This window comes from Suncus etruscus, chromosome 2, assembly GCF_024139225.1.
Source record: "Suncus etruscus isolate mSunEtr1 chromosome 2, mSunEtr1.pri.cur, whole genome shotgun sequence".
Classification (NCBI taxonomy): domain Eukaryota; kingdom Metazoa; phylum Chordata; class Mammalia; order Eulipotyphla; family Soricidae; genus Suncus; species Suncus etruscus.
This window is the reverse complement of record NC_064849.1, coordinates 100775105-100794269: the sequence shown is the minus strand read 5'-3', so window position 1 is coordinate 100794269 and position 19165 is coordinate 100775105. Positions and strand designations below refer to the sequence as shown.

At 37.8% G+C, this 19165-nt stretch overlaps 1 protein-coding gene across 1 annotated transcript in view; it reads right to left on the bottom strand.

Moving 5' to 3' along the window:
* WDR70 (WD repeat domain 70) overlaps positions 1–19165 on the bottom strand; it is a 282711-nt gene that overhangs the window by 56672 nt on the left and 206874 nt on the right. Inside the window, 5 exon segments of the mRNA XM_049767710.1 lie at positions 4732–4842; positions 4844–4871; positions 7010–7055; positions 7058–7093; positions 11715–11814. Coding sequence (XP_049623667.1) covers positions 4732–4842; positions 4844–4871; positions 7010–7055; positions 7058–7093; positions 11715–11814 — 321 coding nt within the window.

The following is a 19165-nucleotide window of genomic DNA, read 5'->3' as shown; positions in this document are numbered from 1 at the left end:
TAATAATAATAATAATAATAATAATAATAGACAATATATAGAAATAATCCAAGTGTTCAAGAACAGCTAAAAAATAGAACAGTTTAAATAGATCAAGAAACTATGGTACACTGACACTACATAGGTATAAGAAAAGAAAATCATGCAATTTGCTGTCACATGGACAGAATTCCAGAATAAATGCTTAATGAATTTAGAAAAGGAGGACAGAAAGAATTATCTCCCATATATGTGGGATATAAAGAAAAATAGCAAGGAGATAACAAATGCCCAAAGACAACAGAAACTGAAAACTAGTCTTTAGTAGAAAGCTTACTATGGCAAGAGGGATAGGGAGGATAAAATGATAGAGTAGGATGGTCTGGGGACACTGGGACAATGTTAGAGGTAAAGAAACAATATGATGGAGAGTGTGGTGCTAGAATGTGTAATGCACGAAACCCAACCATTAATAGTATAACAGTACTGTCAAGTTCAGAGGAAGAGGAAGGAAAGGAAGAAGGAAGGAGGAAGGAAGGAAGGAAGGAAGGAAGGAAGGAAGGAAGGAAGAAGGAAGGAAGGGGAGGGGAAGGAAGGGAAGGTGAAGAGAGGGGTGGAAGGAAAGAAGGAAGGAAGGAAGGAAGGAAGGAAGGAAGAAGAAGGAAGGGGGGAGGAGGTGGGAGGGAGGAGAGGGAGGTGGGAGGGAGGGAGAGGAGGAAGGTGGGAGGGAGAGGAGGGAGGGTGGGAAGAGAGAAGGAAGGAAGGAAGGAAGGAAGGAAGGAAGGAAGGAGGAAGGAAGGAAGGAAGAAGGAAGGAAGGAAGTGAAGAGGGGAGGGAGGTGGGAGGAGAGAGGAGGTGGGAGGGAGGGAGGGAGAGGAGGAAGGTGGGAGGGAGAGGAGGGTGGGAGGGAGAGGAGGGAGGGTGGAAGAGAGGAAGAAGAAGGAAGAAGGAAGGAAGGAAGGAAGAAGGAAGGAAGGAAGGAAGGAAGGAAGGAAGGAAGGAAGGAAGGGAGAAGGAGGAAGGGAGAGGAGGAGGAATGAGGAATGAGGAATGAGGAATGTGCAAAAAACCACCTTGTTATAAAATACAAGGTCAGTTTATCTTTTTTGACCTATAGAAAATTTCTTTCCAACTTCATACTACAACATATATGTTCTACAATATGCATTACCTGTACTTTTCAAGCATATGATTGACACATTTAAGTACAATAAGTACAATAATTAATTGTCTGTTTTTCAGACACTATCCTAAGCATTGAAAATATGGCAGTGAACAAAACTAAGTAGCTGCCAATATGGAGTAAATATATATTGAAGAAGACAGATAAAAATAAAAAACAATGCATAATAGATGAATAAGTGGTAAATGCTATGGAGAAAAGAATTTAGTAGAAAAACAACTTTGCTACACAGAAAACAGCATGTTCTATGAACTAGAGAAATTCAATGTATTTGTAAGTATAATTATGTTTCTATATCCTTAATTTATTTGTATTTCTACTAAAAGTAGCAATGTAAAAATACAACATGAATAATTCTGAAATGTATAACCATTAAGAGATATAACAGAACAGAGATTACTTTTGGGACAACCAATTATAATAATTCAATTTCTGAGATGAAAGTTGATAAAATCAAGAGTATATTTTTATTTAAATCTAGTATTTTGCTTGGCTCCTGATGTGCCCCATAAAAAGTATTATTAATGTTGGCACATTCCAAATTATGTCATGAGATGAGAATCTATATAAATTTAAATAAACATCTAGAATTAATTTCATTGTTATTTATTATCTCTAACTATACCATGGTTAGAGCCTACAAATTAAAACCCATAGTAATACTAGAACATTAGAGACAGAAACTTTTTACTGCTGATTTAAAAAGCAGTTGTTCAATTGTCTGAAATATTTAATTCAATGCATAATAGTGCATAAGTCTCAACTATTTACAAAGAACTTAAAAAATTGGACAAACCTACAGAAAAACAATGTTTAAGATAGAGAATGTTATTAGATGATTTGACAATCAGCCAAAGAAAATGTTCAGAGAAATTAATTGGCTTCTTCATACTTAAAAATTATAATTTAACTTACCATATCAATATATTTCTATTTTAAAGGAATTCATATTTCCTCTGGATATCTTCAGTTTTACATTGTATGTAGTTCTAAGTTTAGAACATGAGTAAATGAAAGATAGTGTTTTTGTACTCATGCAAATAAAAAATAAAACAAGTTTCCTTTTCTTGGATGTAAAAGTAAAAGTAAAACCTAAAATGTTTCTAAATTTTTAACAAATTCAATATTTAAATTAAGTTTAGTGGAAGCCGAGTCTTACCTAAGTGACAATTCTGACGAGGACAATTCAGTTAAAGTTTAAGTTTAAACAGTTTAAGAAGAGTTTAAAAACTGTTTAAGAGTTGCTTCATCACGTTCTGAGGACATCACTTTTCTCTTCTGTTCATACTGCCCACATCCACACAAGCATTCACACCAGAGGAAGCTCTTTTCTGTACCTTACGCACCAAGCAGCCTCTGCTCTCTATAAAATGACCAACTGAGGGGAAATCATGACTGGCCCAGGGGCTCAGCATGGCTCAACAAAGCAACATGGTTCAGGGTAGGACCAATGGTAAATCCGCCATCCATATACTAACTAATTCATGTGTTGGTACAAAAAGCAGGTGCCCTTGTAAAGGCCTTGTCAGGGCTTATATTTTTTTGAAAACAAACAAAAGTGGAAGATGAAGTAATAGAACAATGCATAGAGTGCTTGCCTTCATTCAGGATTAACAACAGATTCTATTCTTGAACTCTATATGGTCCCCAATCCCTGCCAAAAGTGATCCCTGAGTGTTGAGCCAGAAGTAATATTTGGGTACTTCCAGATGTGGCCCAAATACCCCTGACCCTCTTCTCCAGAAGTAATGCTGAAAAGATATTATAGGGTTAAAGTGCTTGAATAGCATGTAGCCAACCGAGTGGGATGCCCTGTGCCAATTGTGGTCCTCAAGCACTGCTGTGGGATCACTCCTAAGCTCACAATCAAGAATAGCCCTAAAAAAGCATCTTCAATGATGAAACATCAGTGACCAAGCAAGTGGAAACAGATAAATATAAGGGACTACATTAAACTTAAGAAGCTTCTGCACCTCAAAGGATACTACAATAAAAAAACTGCCCACAAAATGGGAAAAAACTATTTAACCAATATCTATCTGATAAGGGGATAATACCTAACATATAAAAGGCACAGTACAGCTTAACAAGAAAAACACCCTGTGTTTTTTAAGGCCAAGGATATTCCCTTTCTAATTTTGCCAATTAGTTTACTGGGAGGGAGGGAGGGAGGGAGGGAGGGAGGGAGGGAGGGAGGGAGGGAGGGAGGAGGAGGGAGGGAAGGAGGGAGGGAGGGAGGGAGGGAGGAAGGGAGGAAGGAAGGAAGGAAGGAAGGAAGGAAGGAAGGAAGGAAGGAAGGAAGGAAGGAAGGAAGGAAGGAAGGAAGGAAGGAAGGAAGAAGGAAGGAAGGAAGGAAGAAGGGAAGGAAGGAAGGAAGAAGAAAACCTGTCACAGTCGCTCCCCCCCTTTTTTTTTTTAATTTTATTTATATCTTGTAGAAAGGGACTCCTGCCTTTTTCATAGAACCTTAGAACATGAATCACTTTGTTTTACCCATATTTCTATGTCTTTTTATAAATTGAGGGAAAAACAAAAGTGGATGGAGCCCAGTGGCTTAGTGGTCTCAGGTGCATTGGGTAGGGGAGAGGGGGAAGGTCAGAACTAAATACCCAAGCCAAAGTCAATGACAATAGAATCAAGACACCCAAACTATAACAAACTAAACACAAAATGGACCTATTTATACTGGTAGACTAAGGGGCTAAGAGTGAAGGTATGGGATGTATGCTGGAAACTCAGGTGAAGGGAGCTCAACACTGATGGTGGGAATGGCCCTAATTCACTGTCACTATATGCCTGAAATACAACTATGAAGTACTTGTAATTCACAATAGCCTCAATTAAAAAAAAGATAAAGTCATGAAAGTTACTTATACATAAATGGATATGGGAGTATAATTCTGACTGAAATGAGTCATAGGAAGAGGGATATAAAAAGAATGATCACACTCATTTGTGGGATATTTAAAAAATTGTATGATATTAATATCCACAACAGAATTGAGGTCAGGAGGAGCAGTCCATGGTGCCACAAATAGTGGGGGAGTGTAATTAGGGCAGAGAAAAGACCACTATGACTATGATAGTTTAAAATAATCACTCTGAGCACTTGTGGGACTCTGGATGCTGAAAGGAGATAAAGTGATATGCATGATATCTCTTCAGTAACATATTGCTAATCATAGTGTCTAAAAGGGGGAAGGGGGGGGGAGAGAGAGAGAGAGAGAGAGAGAGAGAGAGAGAGAGAGAGAGAGAGAGAGCCTGCCATAGAGGCAGTCAGGGAAGAGGTTAGTGGGAAGAGCAGAAGGGAAACTGGGGACACTGGAGGCAGGAAATGCACACTGGTGAAAAGATGGGTAGTGTACATTGTATGACTGAAATTCAATCATGAACAATTTTATGATTGTATCTCATGATGATGCAATTAAAGAGTTATAAAAGTAAATAAAAGACTAGCTCCTGAGCACTGCTGGGTGTGTTTCAAAACAAAAACAAAGAGCAAAAGCAAAGTAAAAGTAGCTAAGAAACTAAGAGGCAGAATTCACACTGGGGAGAAAGAACATACATACCGCATCTGTGATGTCGATCTCATATACCCTTTGGAAAGTCCTTCGCTCAAAGAAAACAAGCTTACCGCTGCCACATCCTCTTTGAACAGATGTTCCCGTGACTATGAGCTTAATCATCTGGACTGAATCAGCAGTCAGTCCTATAAACAAAAAGAGTTTGTATATGGGAGCTATGATGTCACAAGAGCGTAATAAAGAGTGAGTTAAATAAAATATAAATATCGTTAGTAAGACAGAGCTTACAGAAGTCAAGTATCAGTAATTAATCAATTGGCTTAAATCTTTTCAACATCCATAAGGTAGCTATTATCTCCATCTTACTGATAAGAAAACTGAGGCAGTGTGAGTTAATAAACTTGCCCTAAGACCATAAAACTAAGTGATATGGATGGGATTTAAACAAAGGGTAGTTTGTTTCCAGAGTTTCTGTCTTTAACATCTATAAAATATAATATTTTTAGTACAAAGGAAAATAGAAAAAATACAAACTCTGACAAATAGACACTATATGACTAATATCTAAAAATTGATCATTTTAACTAGATTGAAAATATACACATATGTGCATATAATTGTGTAAATATAATTTTTAATCAACACTTCTACTACCACCCTCAAATAGTCTTGTCAAGTTAAATACCATGCATGAAAGAAGCAGGCTTTTTCCACTGACAGCCTGTCATTACCTATATGTAATATGTATATAATGTAATATGTATATTATATATGTAATGACGGTAATATGTATATCTAATGACTATATACTAAAGTATAAGCTGACCCCACCCCTATTTTACCCTAAAACTGGGAAAACTTAGTGACTCGAGTATAAGCAAGGTGGAGAATGCAGCAGCCCTGGTAAATTTCAAAAATAAAGATATATACCCAAAACAATTACAATAATTAAGGAATCAGTAGGGTTAAATGTTTTTCAATATTTATTGCTAAAGAAAAACTGTAAACTAGCAACAGTAACTTTAAAACTTAAAATAAAGTGCAGAAAACCATATCTTAACAGGTAATCAAGTTAAATCACAAAGGTGAAAATCCTTCAAAACTGGATTCCTCATCATCATCTGTATTTCCAAAAAGAGCTTCAGTTGTATCTGATGTGAGGGTATCAGCATAGACATTGCCATCATCACTGAGTTCACAGATATCATCATCCCTGCTGTTGGTCTCATACAAAGTGCAGAATATTGTGGGTCAAATAATTCAGTGGCATACAGTTCAGTTCAGCCATACCTCTTGAGCTCAGCCAGGACTTGTGGACTGAACTGAACTTCTGCCCCTTCCAGCAGACGGCAGAAGACAACTGGGAGACTAAGTACATTTTGATTCGGGTGAGCTCCTACCAAATCAAATAACCTGGTGTGACCTGATTATAAGCTGAGTTTGGTTTTTATGGCACAAATTTTGTGCCGGAGAAAACTCAGCTTTATACTTGAGTATCAGGTACCTCCTTTTAGCACACGTGTCTGAATAATCAACCTAAGACATGATGCAAAAAGACATGATGCAAAGATGTTCCATAGGAAGCACTATTTGTATCAAGCAAATTGCTCAAAATTTTTTGTTGATTATAAATTCATGTTGGCTTTCCATCTGTTTGCATGTTTTAACACGCAAATGTCATTAACAATGGGCTGTGCTAGAATCAGGACTCTTTGTCTAGCTTTCTTCATTATTTTCATGCTTATTGGTTATTATTTAATACAGTAGAGATTAATTTCTACTGAATAGGGAAATTTTTGTCTACGTTACAATTGTAGAACTTAGAGAGATCAAATCCCATCTCAACTATCTTTTAAATGCTTCTGTGGTCATCACAGTAAAAAGGAAATTGTGTTTGGGTAGAGAGAAAGATAACCAAACAAGTGAAGGATACTGAATTGGTAATTGGAAACAATAAAAAAATTGATGCCCAATAACTATGAAAAACTACCTTGGTATGATGGCATGAAGATTCAAATTATAAAAATAAATGTAGGCCTAGCTGTCATTTGATAGTACTGGAAGAACAATCTCTTAAAATATTTTATGACCTCCCACGCATAGATACATACATATGTATTATGTATATATATAACATAAAACACAAATATTTATTAGTTTAACTTAAAATAAAGTTTAAACCTCTAAAATGTATAAAATATCTTTCATAAAATAGATTTAAACCATAAGTGTCTTTTTTTCTAAAACAAACACAAGAGAGATTATAAAAGGACATTTCTTTTCCATTCTCCTATGCTTACTAAATATTAAAAATACTACTTACATGGGAACAAGGTTGGGAAGACCAGAGGCTGAAAAAAGTGGCTTATAAACTGTCGGATGTCCCATAATTTTAATGTATCATCACCTAATAAAGGGTGGAGAATGGAAATTAAAAATCAGGAAGTAAACTGTGCAGTAAAAACTAGTTTCAAATGTAGTTTTGCTAAAGTTAGTGTGCAAGGAGGGAAGAACCAGATGCATCTAGCATGCTTTTCCTACTGTTCAGGGAGCAGTAGCTCCAATAACAGTAAAAAGATATAACAAATCATCCTTTAGAAATTATTTTCCAGACAGCAACATCTGTAGACTACAAAGAACCACTGGAGAATCAACTTTAAAGAATGATTTTTAGAGCTTATGGTAGATTCTCTGAGGTACATTTCAGTTATAACCTAAATCCTTGTGAAGACATTAATTTAACAATCACCAAGGTTGAAAATAGTTCAACTCACAATAGAATCTTTTTCCCAGTGTGTAGATAAAGCTATCCATTAACGTTAATGAGAGTGAACCACGTAATTCTGTTCCTTTCAGTGTAACCTATGGCTTTTTTTTTTTACCTTGCTGGGGAGTACAACTTTCACAAGCTATTTAAAATACAATCAGTATTATTTTAAGACTTACTCACACAAAAAAAGATTTTTCCTGCAGGGTTACTAATTCCTGACCAGAATGAACTGAAACTTTTATAAGTGACATCTTTTCTGTTCGTTCTCCCCAGTGTCCACAGATGAGAACTGTCTCCATCCCCTTGCGTCCAATAAAGAATATGTATAAAGTGCAAGTGAAGTGAATAAAGAGTTCAACAAAAATCCCACATTCTTCACAAAACCCTGCAAAAATCCACAACTGGTAGAAATAAGGACCAACCTGTACTGGAACAACTTTGTAAGACTTAACTGTTTTACTCTGTCTCCAAAAATGGGTCACTTAGGAGTCAGGAAGACAGCCCAATTGGTTGGAATACAGGCTTTGCAGGCAAGAGCTCTGGGTTCAAATACTGACACTACATGGTCCTCAGAATATTACCAGGTATGCACCCTTTTTATTAATTAAAAAAGTTCACAATAGCCAGTATCTGGAAACAATCCAAGTGCCTGAGAACAAATGAGCTGATAAAAAAAACTGTGGTACAACTAAATAATGAAATACTATGCAGCTGTTAGGAAAAATGAAATAATAATATTTGCTTTTTCATGGATGTATATGGAGAGTATAATGCTGAGTAAAATGAGTCAGAAAGATAGACATAGAATTATCATTTTCATGTATGGAATATATATACACACAGATGTGTATATATATACATATATGGATATATGTATATACATATACATATATGTATATATGTAAATACATATACATATGTGTATATATATACACACACAGATATATAAAGATAGTATGGTAATAATATACAGAAACAATAGAGTTGAGGGTCAGAAGGAGGTAGCTTGATGGAGCAAGGGTGGAGAAGGGATTACTATGACAATGTACAATGACAATGACAGTTGGAAATGATCACTCAGGACAAGAAGTGGGTACTGAATGGAAATAAAATGATGTGCACAGTACCCCCTCAATAACAGTATTGCAAACCACAGTGTCTAAAGGGGAAAAAGAAGAGTGAAAGAGATAGAGAAAAAAATAAATGAAAAAGGAAGTAGAGAGGTCAGAGGGGAAACTGGGGACATTGGTGGTGGGAAATGTGTACTGGCAAAGGATGTTGGACACTGTATGACTGAAAATCATGAAACAACTTTGTAACCGTGGGAAAGAATCCAATTGTATTAAGATAAACCTTGTAACCACGGTATTTAAATAAAATAATTTAAAAAATAAATAAACCTTAATTACAAAAATTACATATACCCAAACTTCTCAAACAATAAAAAAAAATGCCTTAAACTGTACAACTAACTCATCAAGTTCTGAAGCTCACAGGAGCAAGTTTACAATACCCTGAGAACTCTTTGATGAACACCTTCCATCTGTCATATTCTATCCAACAGAAAGGAAAAGAATGGAATACAATAAACACATGGTGCTTACCTAATAGCTACTGTAAAAGAGAATGAAAGGGAAAGAATTATCACTGATATGGTTTTGAGATAGAGCTGGTTCAATACTTTCAAGGCAGTAACTATCAATGCTACCTCAGAGATCTTTATATCCCATTCCAAAGACTAAGAATAAATGTGATAATGTCTAAATGGAATACATCATTTGGAAAAACTTCCTAGGGCCCAGTTACATTCGAGGTAAGACTCACAGTTCATAAGTAAAGAATATATACAATCTTAATTAAAAAGTAATGCCAGCACTCAAGTAGCAGATTAGAAGAGAGGGATCCAATTATATATTTATACATGCTCACCTTTGCTATGAAAGCCCTAACTTAAAACAAATGTACAGTCCTTTCCTTTTCCTTTCCTTTCCTCCTTTCTTTTCCTCCTTTCCTTTCCTTCTTTCCTTCCTTTTTCCTTTCCTTTCTTTCCTCTTTCCTTTCCCCTTCCCTCCCCTCACCTTCCCTTCCCTCCCCTCCCCTTCCCTTCCCTTCCCTTTCCTTTCCTTTCCTTTCCTTTTTCCTTTCCTTTTTCCTTTCCTTCCTTCCTTCCTTCCTTCCTTCCTTCCTTCCTTCCTTCCTTCCTTCCTTTCTCTTTCTTCTTTCTTTCATTCCTTTCTTTCTTTCTTTCTTTCTTTCTTTCTTTCTTCTGTCTTCTCTTCTTTCTTTCTCTTTCTTTCTTTCTTCTTCTTCTTTCTTTCCTTCTTCCTTCCTTCCTTCTCCTTCCTTCCTCTTCCTTCCTTTCCTTCTCTTTCTTTCTTTCTTTTTCTTTCTTTCTTTCTTTCTTTCTTTCTTTCTTTCCTTTCTTTCTTTCTTTCTTTTCTTTCTTTCTTTCTTCTTCTTCCTTCCTTCCTTCCTTCCTTCCTTCCTCCTTCCTTCCTTCTCTTTCTTCTTTCTTTCTTCTTTCTTTCTTTCTTTCTTTCTTTTCCTCCTTCCTTTCTTTCTTCTCCTCCTTCCTTCCTTTCCCTTCCTTCTTCCTTCCTTCCTTCCTTCCTTCCTTCCTTCCTTCCTTCCTTCCTTCCTTCCTTCCTTCCTTCCTTCCTTCCTTCCTTCCTTCCTTCCTTCCTTCCTTCCTTCCAATTATGTAAGGATTGGGACACAATGGTTTTCTTGGAGGAAAGAGAATTCTTTTGATGCTCTACTTGGAAAAGGCTGTACCTGGTCTCTTCATTGTTTCCTCACTTGCAGAACCTTCTCAACCAGGTTGAGATGAGGAAACTGGCCTAAATTATACACCATGTTCTTTCAAAACAGGAGCCTGGTCTGTGTTTTATACCATGTAGCAGAAAAGTAGTATCAAGTAGGTATATAACATATTGTAACTATGAATATATATATGAATATATAGATTGATTCACTTAGTATACAGAATAAAGATAAATCCTTGAGATATTTAAGGCCACCTGTAACATGGCTTCCACTAACCTGCCAGTTATTTTCTCTTCCCTACAAATAGGCCTACTAGAAAATTAGCCTTATGGGGCTGGAGTGATAACACAGTAGTAGGGCATTTGCCTTGCACATGGTCTACCAGTGACTGACCAGGGTTCAATTCCTGGAATCCCATATGGTCCTCCGAGCCTGCCAGGAGCAATTTCTAAGCACAAAGCCAGGAGTAATCCTAGAACGCTGTCAGGTGTGGCCCAAAAAACAACAACAATAACAACAAATTTAGCAGTTATGTCCCATATATTCTCGTAATGCTTTGCTCATAAGCTGTCTTCACCCTTCCTTATCTCCTTCTATGAACACATAGCTTGTCTATATGAGGAAAATTTAGCAAAAAACTTAAAGCAAATTATATTCAACTATGTAAGTGTAGGTACATAAACTTTCAGTACAGAGAATCATGATGCTATTAAATACACCTTCTTATTTTGGGCTACACCTAGTGGTGCTCAGGGGTTACTTCTGGCTCTGTGCTCAGAAATCACATGTAGCAGGCACGGGGGACCATATGGGATGCTGGGATTCGAACCAACGCTGGTCCTGGGTTGGCTGATTGCAAGGGAAACACCCTACCTCTGTGCTATCTCTCCGGCCCCTAAATACACCTTCTTAACACTGAATTAAGTTACTATTTCAAAAAAAAATAATCAGGGGCCAGAGAGACCTCTCAGTAAGGCATTTGCCTTGCACATGGCCAATCCAAGTTCGATACCTGAACCCATATAGTCTACCAAGCCTTCCAGGAGTAATTTTTGAGCACAGAACCAGGACCAACCCCTGAGAGCTTGCCAGATGTGGCCCAAAAAATAAAAGAAAAAACAATCAATAGTCAGTAAACAGAAAATCTTCACTGAGGAACATAAAATGCTAGTAGTATAGAATGTAGATTATTATCTTTTAAAATTCCTAATGTAGGGACAGAGGTCATACTTGGCAACTTCAAAATCTTATGAAATCTGGCATTTAAATAAAAATTAGGCCCCCAAAAGGTTTCTTAAGTTACTTAAAAAATATTGTTTTAAGAAGATAGCATTGCTAAATTGAATATTCAGATTAATCACACTGACAAAGACACATTATCAAAAGTATAGGGAACCTTATTAGGCACTAAATGTTAATCTAACACTTATCAAAGTTAAATATGATCATCATATAAACAGAATCATGTCCCCCGAAAAAGTATTTAACCTACCTCCCCGAGAAGCAAGGACGGTACCATCATAGGAAAAAGTTACACAAGACGTGTCTGTCCCTGGATCATGAGCCTGTTTATAATGGAATTTAGGGTGAACCTATGAAGAAATACAAGCAAAAGGTTATTAATATATAAGTTCAAATAATAATATTCCTGCTGCAAAAATATTTTACTTAGGGGCCAGAAAAATGTAGTATTTGCCTAGCATATAACCAACCTGGTTTGATCCCTGGCAACCCATATTGTCCCCTGAATTTGCCAGGAGTCATCTCTGAAGACAGAGCCAACAGTAAGCACTGAGCATCACCAGGTGTGGCCCCAAAACTTTAAAAAATTTTTTCACTCACTATCAAAAAAATGATAGACAATACAAATGATAGAAATACAAATTTTACCTGATTATAGTTATTATCCTAGGAAAAAAACCCAAACATATAAAATCATATTTTATTGTTTTATATTTGTATTCTCCCTGCAGAACTTTAGAGACCAGATGGTACCAGAGGATCAAACTTTGGGTTCCCACCTATATATGTCTAGTGAAGTTATATGAGTCATCTCCCAGGCCCCATATGCTTAATTAAGAAAAAAAAAAAAAAGAAGAAGAAAGGAAGCAGATAGATAGTACATGAGTTTAGGAGCCAATTCAGTTCTGCTCCTGGAGCCACATGTTCCCTCAGGCATCACTGGTACAAACCTGAAAGTCCCAAACACTATCAGGCTGATTCTAGAGTCTTGAACACTAATGGAGGGTCCAGGTAACTCCTAGACACACAAGCACCACATCATCAGGTCCTGACACTAAGTGACTGGCCCACTTGGCTGGAAAGACCCTATACACACAAATGCACATGCATACATACTACCGTTCCTGCAAAAGAGAAAAGTCCTAGTAGCAGCTGCTCTTAAGATTTTCTTTGCAAGTCTGAGCAACACAAGAAAACCAAAGAAATCGATTTCTTTACTTATACTTATAAAGTTATTGGGACCATTTCCTAAATTTAGCTGAGAGTAAATAGAAATGAAAGTTATACATGAACAAACTGCTTATTAACACATATCTATTTATTAATACAACAAAAACATTCTGATCTCCGATAGACAATGTGCAAAGAGTTGCAGGTCTTAAACTATTTTATTTTTTATAATTGACATTTTGACATTTTTACTTGAACAATCTTTAGTCTTTTTTTTTTTTGGTTTTTGGTTTTTGGTTTTTGGGCCACACCCGGTGGTGCTCAGGGGTTACTCCTGGCTATCTGCTCAGAAACTGCTCCTGGCAGGCACGGGGACTATATGGTACGCCAGAATTCGAACCATTCATCTTAGGTCCTGGATCGGCTGCTTGCAAGGTAAACACCGCTGTGTCATCTCTCCAGCCCCAATCTTTAGTTTTTAATGTACATGTAAAATAACAATTTTGTTTATGATGATAACAGCTAATCCAGTAGTCATTATACCTTTACTACATTGTGTATTTTACTATCATAATCTCTTTATATATTAGATTCTACTATTAGTCTACATTTTAAGCTCAGGAATGAAAGCACAGAAACGTAAGTCCTTAGTGCAGTGATACTACTAGAAGCTGGAGCTGGAGGTCTGCCCCCAGAAGGATACTTTTTTTTAATAATAATTTTTATTGTGATCAAAGTGAATCACAAGTCTTTCACATTAATGTCACATAGTGACAAAAAAAAATCAGGGCCATTCCCACCACCAGTGTTGTCCTCCCTCTATTCCTGTTCCCAGCATGCATCCCATACTTCCCCGCTTTGTATCTTGGACTGCTAGTGAGAGAGGCCTCCTTTGTGTATAGATTGCTGTAGATTGGGTATCAATTCTGGTGTCACTGACTTTGGGTTTGGTGCTTAAGTCTGATCATTTTTTATTTTCACTCAATGTTCATACGACTGGTTAAAACTACACTATACTGTCTCTTCTGGTGTATAACGGCCTTTTTTTTTGGGGGGGGGGGTCAAACCTATAGCGCTAAGGGTTACTCTTGGCTCTTCACTCAGAAATAACTCCTGGCAGCCTCTGAGGACTATATGGGATGCGGGATTTGAACCACTGTCCTTCTGTATGCAAGGCAAATGCCTTACTTCCATGCTGTCTCTCCAGTCCCTATAACGGCCTTTTAACTTTTACTGTTGCTTCTGCCAAATTAAAAGGCTTTACAGAAGTAACACCATAATAAACATCTTCCTCTTCAGTGATGACTCAGTAACTGCACAGAGTAGTACATGGAAGTCAATTACCCAGAATCTATCTTGCTGGACCCTTGTGAAGGGTACCACTGGTGAGCATGGCAAGTAGGTCTCTCTTGGAAGGTTTGGGTGTGCAAGTGATCCTATCACCACTGGTCTTGCAGTAAACCCTGCTGAAAAGCAAGTCACAAAGCAGAGCTTGTCTATTTGAGCCCCATAATATTCCCAACGCTGATTGCTAAACTCTAACCTAAAAGCTTTCAGTAAAGAGGAGCACCCACAAAACTAACCTTTCCTTTCACCTGGGTGGCAGTCTCGGAAATCTAAACTAAAATTAGTTCTCTTCCTAAAGAACAGAGAGAGTTTTCTAAAAGATTATGGAAAAGGGGACTGGAGAGATAGGACAGTGGAAGGGTGCTTGCTTTGCAAGCAGTAGACCCAGGTTCAATGCCCGGCATCCCAGGTCGCCAAACACCATCTGGAGTGATCCCTGGACACAAAGCTGAGAGTAAGCTCTGAGCACTACCAGCTGTGCCCTCTAGGTCCCCCAAAAAGACAGAGGTAAAGCCAAAGGAACTATAGTGAATTTCAAAGAGGCCCTCAGCAGTAGATGAGTATGTACAGATGAGCAAATGTAAATAACCAGTACATTTATTTTTAGTTTTATAATGCTCCAGAGGCATTTAAATTTTCAGCCAAGGCAAATCTCCTATTCTATGGTCAGAACCCTGAGGTATAAGGATATGACATTTGGATGAGTCTCCATAGGAAGTAGATCAGCAAAACTCCCCTGTTGCCTCACAGCTTCCAGGAGCATATGCTCTGATTTAGGAAGAACTACACTTTCTGGAACACAGCAATTACCACCTTGCTAAGGCAACTAGGAGGGTCAGCTAGATGCACCATTTAGCTGAGAGAGTAGCTGTGCCTGAAAGGGGAGTAAAAGGAGGGAACAACCCATAAAAAGAGTTGCAGGAATTAGGAAGCAGCTGATGAAAGAAGTCAGGAATAACTCTGAATTTGGATGATGATACTTCATTAAGGGGACTTCTTCTTAGGTCTAGATACACAGGTTTCATTGATTTGGTACATATTCTCATATATGTCCCATATATTCTCATATCCTTTTATAAAGGATTCCAAAAGATAAGACAAACTTGTGGCTAGAGGGCTGGAAAAAATGATAACTAATGTTATTGGTTACCTCAGTTACCCTAGCAAGTGTATAAAGAAAAGAATAAGCAAGTAGAGGAACTTGCTAGGAATGAATTTTATTAATTTGAGCCAGAAAAACCACTCTTTTTCATGGGCATATCTAGAAAAGGTACCATCAGGAATGAAGGCAGATGGTAAGAGAGAACCCGTTATCATGATGAAGTTCAGTGGCAACTTTCTCTGTAACTCAGGGCTAATGTCACAGAACTGGATCATAGATATACCCTGAGGATGACAAAGTAATAACAGGTTGCAGAGCTTAATTGCTAGAAACAACAGATTTCAGTTAATGGTAACTATTTTTCACATTTCTAACATTTTTTAAAAAGACCATGTCCAGTCAAGATATCTTTCCTTCCACCTCCTCTTTCACCCTCCTAACTTCATTTCTTTTAATGAATCTATTTAAAGGAAAAAGTACTCACACTGATTCTGAAATGTATGTTTATAAATCCTATCAAATAAGAGTGTTAATGAAATTATAAGAATCCACATTTACAGTGTCAACATTTTTTTGTTTTTGGTTTTTGGGCCACACCTGGTAGCATTCAGGGTTTACTCCTGGCTTCCTGGCTCTATGCTCAGAAATCGCTCCTGGCAGGCTCGGGGAATCATATGGGATGTCAGGAATTGAACCCAGGTCCGTCCTGGGTTGGCTGCGTGCAAGACGAACGCCCTACAGCTGTAATATCTCTCCATTCCCCCCCCCCGCCCCCGTCAACATTTCTGAAGTGATACATAAACCTACACTGACATACATAAATAAAGACACAAGATTTTCTTGAAGCACTCTGCAGGTTGGAAGAGGGGGGAACCATATTAGGCCTCACACTCTTTTATAAAACATTCACTTCATCAACTCCAAGTCAGGCATCATGTCACGTCCAGAAGCATCAAAATGACTTAGACTTAGCTTCTGCCATAATAAGAAACATCAGAAGGAAGATTGAGGGAGTGGGGAGGGTAGAGGGTAGAGATATAAAGAAGGGTGTACAGAAAGGGAGAAAAAAAGAGGGAGAAAGGAGGAAGGGGCAAGAGAGGAGTCTGTGCAGAGTTGAATTCTCTAACAGGGGTCTCCACTCTTATTCCAGGTTCGCGATTGTAACTACTGCAATTTCAGAAAGCAGCTATGACTTAGCATTTATTTTTTTCCAACTGTGTTTGGCAAAGAGACTGTCCAGCCTTCATTCTTAACTGGACAATGATGCAACTTGATGCCTCTTTGGTCAGCTCAAATCAGGTGACTGCAGTGTGTGACTACCTAGTCTCAATCTGATGACCAGCTGGAAGCTGTAGCCACAGGAGAAAGCTCAGCCACTGAGATGTGTGAGTCACAGACAGAACATGACACCACTGCTCTGGAATCTTTGGCTCCCTATGTGCTTGCAACTTGAAATTCAAGGTGTTTACTTTAGTCTATAAAACAAACCCCTTATGGCTAAAGCACAAGTTACCTTCACATTAATCTCCCTTCTTATAAACCTAGCTGAGATCAGCTGGTATACAAGTTAGGTGCTCTAGATTTATGCCTCCAAAATCTAGATGCAAAAACTTATTTAAAGCCCTGAATAAAAACCAGGCAATTGGAATTTCAAGAAGGCATGATATGAAACTCTGAACTTTGAGACTGTTAATATCTTGAGTTCTCATACAGGATCATTTAAAGATGGAGATATCTTCTAATTATATTATTTAAACATCTGGTACATTTTTCTCTTCTAATTTTAAGCAAAATGTCATTTTTACAGGGGGACATAACTAATATCTCATGAATGCTCTGTAGGTCTCCAAATGAGGATATCACCTAAATCACCAAGAGGAATGATTTAAGAAGACAGTCCTTCCAGACAGACAGCCTGAGTTTCTCATATAATGTTTTGTGTAAAATCATCATATCCAGGGATATGGGGTGGGTGGAGGCATTTTGGTGGAGTCAAAAAAGTCTGGGAAACTAGAGTTCATTTGCATGCCATGGCCCTTTCTTGAAGATTCACAATGTAAATTTAAAAAATCAGTTCTTAAAATAGTCCTTAAATTTTTCAATGCTTGTTTAACTATGAAACCTACCTTCCCACCCCCCATTCTGACAGGATTTATCTAATAAGACAAAAGTTAATATTATCTGGACCTTAACTGAGGATATGCATTGTCTAAAGAAAGATAGATTTTTTTTTCTGGAAAAAGCCAGAAAGTAAATATTTCACACTTGGATTATTTGTTTCTACAATACCAAGTCACCTCTGTTGCTTTGGTGTTAGAATAGCCAGAGTCTGCACAGAAACAAATAGATAACACTGTATTTCAGTAAACGCTTATTTAGAAAAGAGAGGTCACATGCATGCTGGATTGTGGCTTGCTGACCCTGATCTGAAAAAAATAATAAAATCAGAGCCAGAGCGACAGTATAATGGGTAGGGTGCTTGCCTTGCATGCAGCCAACCCAGGTTTGTTCTACAGCATCCCCTATAATAAATAATATTATAAACATAAATAACAATAGTGGTCATAGTGATGACAAAAACAGTTACATTTATTGAACAAGTTGCTACTTACTACAATAAAACATATATTTCCTCATATCAACCCTAACATAGGCTTCCAAAGGCCTGTGAAACTATACATATTTTACAAACAAGAAAAACTGAAGCTTAAAGAGATTACTTACCTAAAGACATGTAATTGATGAATACAAGAGCAATAATTATAAACCTGGTCCTAGCTCCGGAACCTGTGCTGTTGACTTACACAAGAAAACCCCCTCAAAAACTGGCACCATGCTTTACCAGGGTTCTTCTGGGCTTGTATAGATTATATAGTAATAATTCAATTCCAAGAAGGACATAAGGGGTTACACAGGATATGATTAGCTACCCAGGGCCAGGTGACTGAGCAGCAGCAGAAAACCAGGATTTGAACCCACAGAGCTGGTCCCACAATCTATACTCTGTTCACTACTTACATAAACTTACTCCCAGCTATTCTATTCTCAATTTCCATCTGCTCCGACCCCTGTTTACTATAAGAACTGGATTCAGAAGAGCAATGCTGGGGACAGGCAGAAGAGAATAGAGTGTGTGTAATACCAATTCTTAGAAACAAAACAAAACAAAACAAAATAAAAAACTAGTCTTTGTCCAGGGCTAGCCCCAGTTCTAAATTACCAAATAAATTCAGTCCATAAGGATAATCTTTACTTAAGATCATAACAAAAGTCCATGAGTGAATGTCAAATGCCAAATAACAAGGTCTAGAGCAGTGCTTCTCAAATAGTGGGGCGTGCCCCCCAGAGGGAGGAGGGGGACTGCGTTTGACCTCGGCAAACAGTCATAACAAGCTAACCCCCATCTTATGTCTCTGTATGTTTCTGGAGCTGAGAGTTACTGTGTCCTGCTTCAAACCCTGCTTCGAAAAGCTATGCATTGCAAAACGTGCTCATTGTAGCCATTAATCCAGACATCACCTCTGATTTAAAAAAAATCAGCTCAAATTATTTTTGTTTTGCAGGTTTAAGTTTCTTTTACATAAAGATACTATTTACAATCTATTACAGCCTATTGGGGGGGGGCGTAAAAAATGTTGTCTTCTTCCTAGGGGAGCATGACAGAAAATAATTGAGAAGCACTGGTCTAGAGTGATATTACAGTGAGTAAGGTGCTTGCTTTGCACACCATGATATGGGTTGGATCCACAGCACCCTAAACTGTCCCCCAAGTACTGCTGGAAGTGATCTCTGAGCACAGACAGAAGCCCTGATCACTATCAGGTGTGATCCAAAATCACAAACAACAAAAAAGGCAAGTAACACAAATTGGGACTGGCAAAAGGAAATCCCGCTTCACTGCTGGGATCGCCTTAGCTGCCCTTGTTGCGGGGTGTTACATTTTCTCTTCTATCTTTATTCCCTAAGTTTCAGGCTAAAGGGGGTCGAAGCTGAGGGAGACCATGTCACAGAAGAAACACAAATGGAAACACAAGTGCAGTTCTCAATTCAGCTCTTTAATTGAAGAGGAGCTTGAAAGCCAC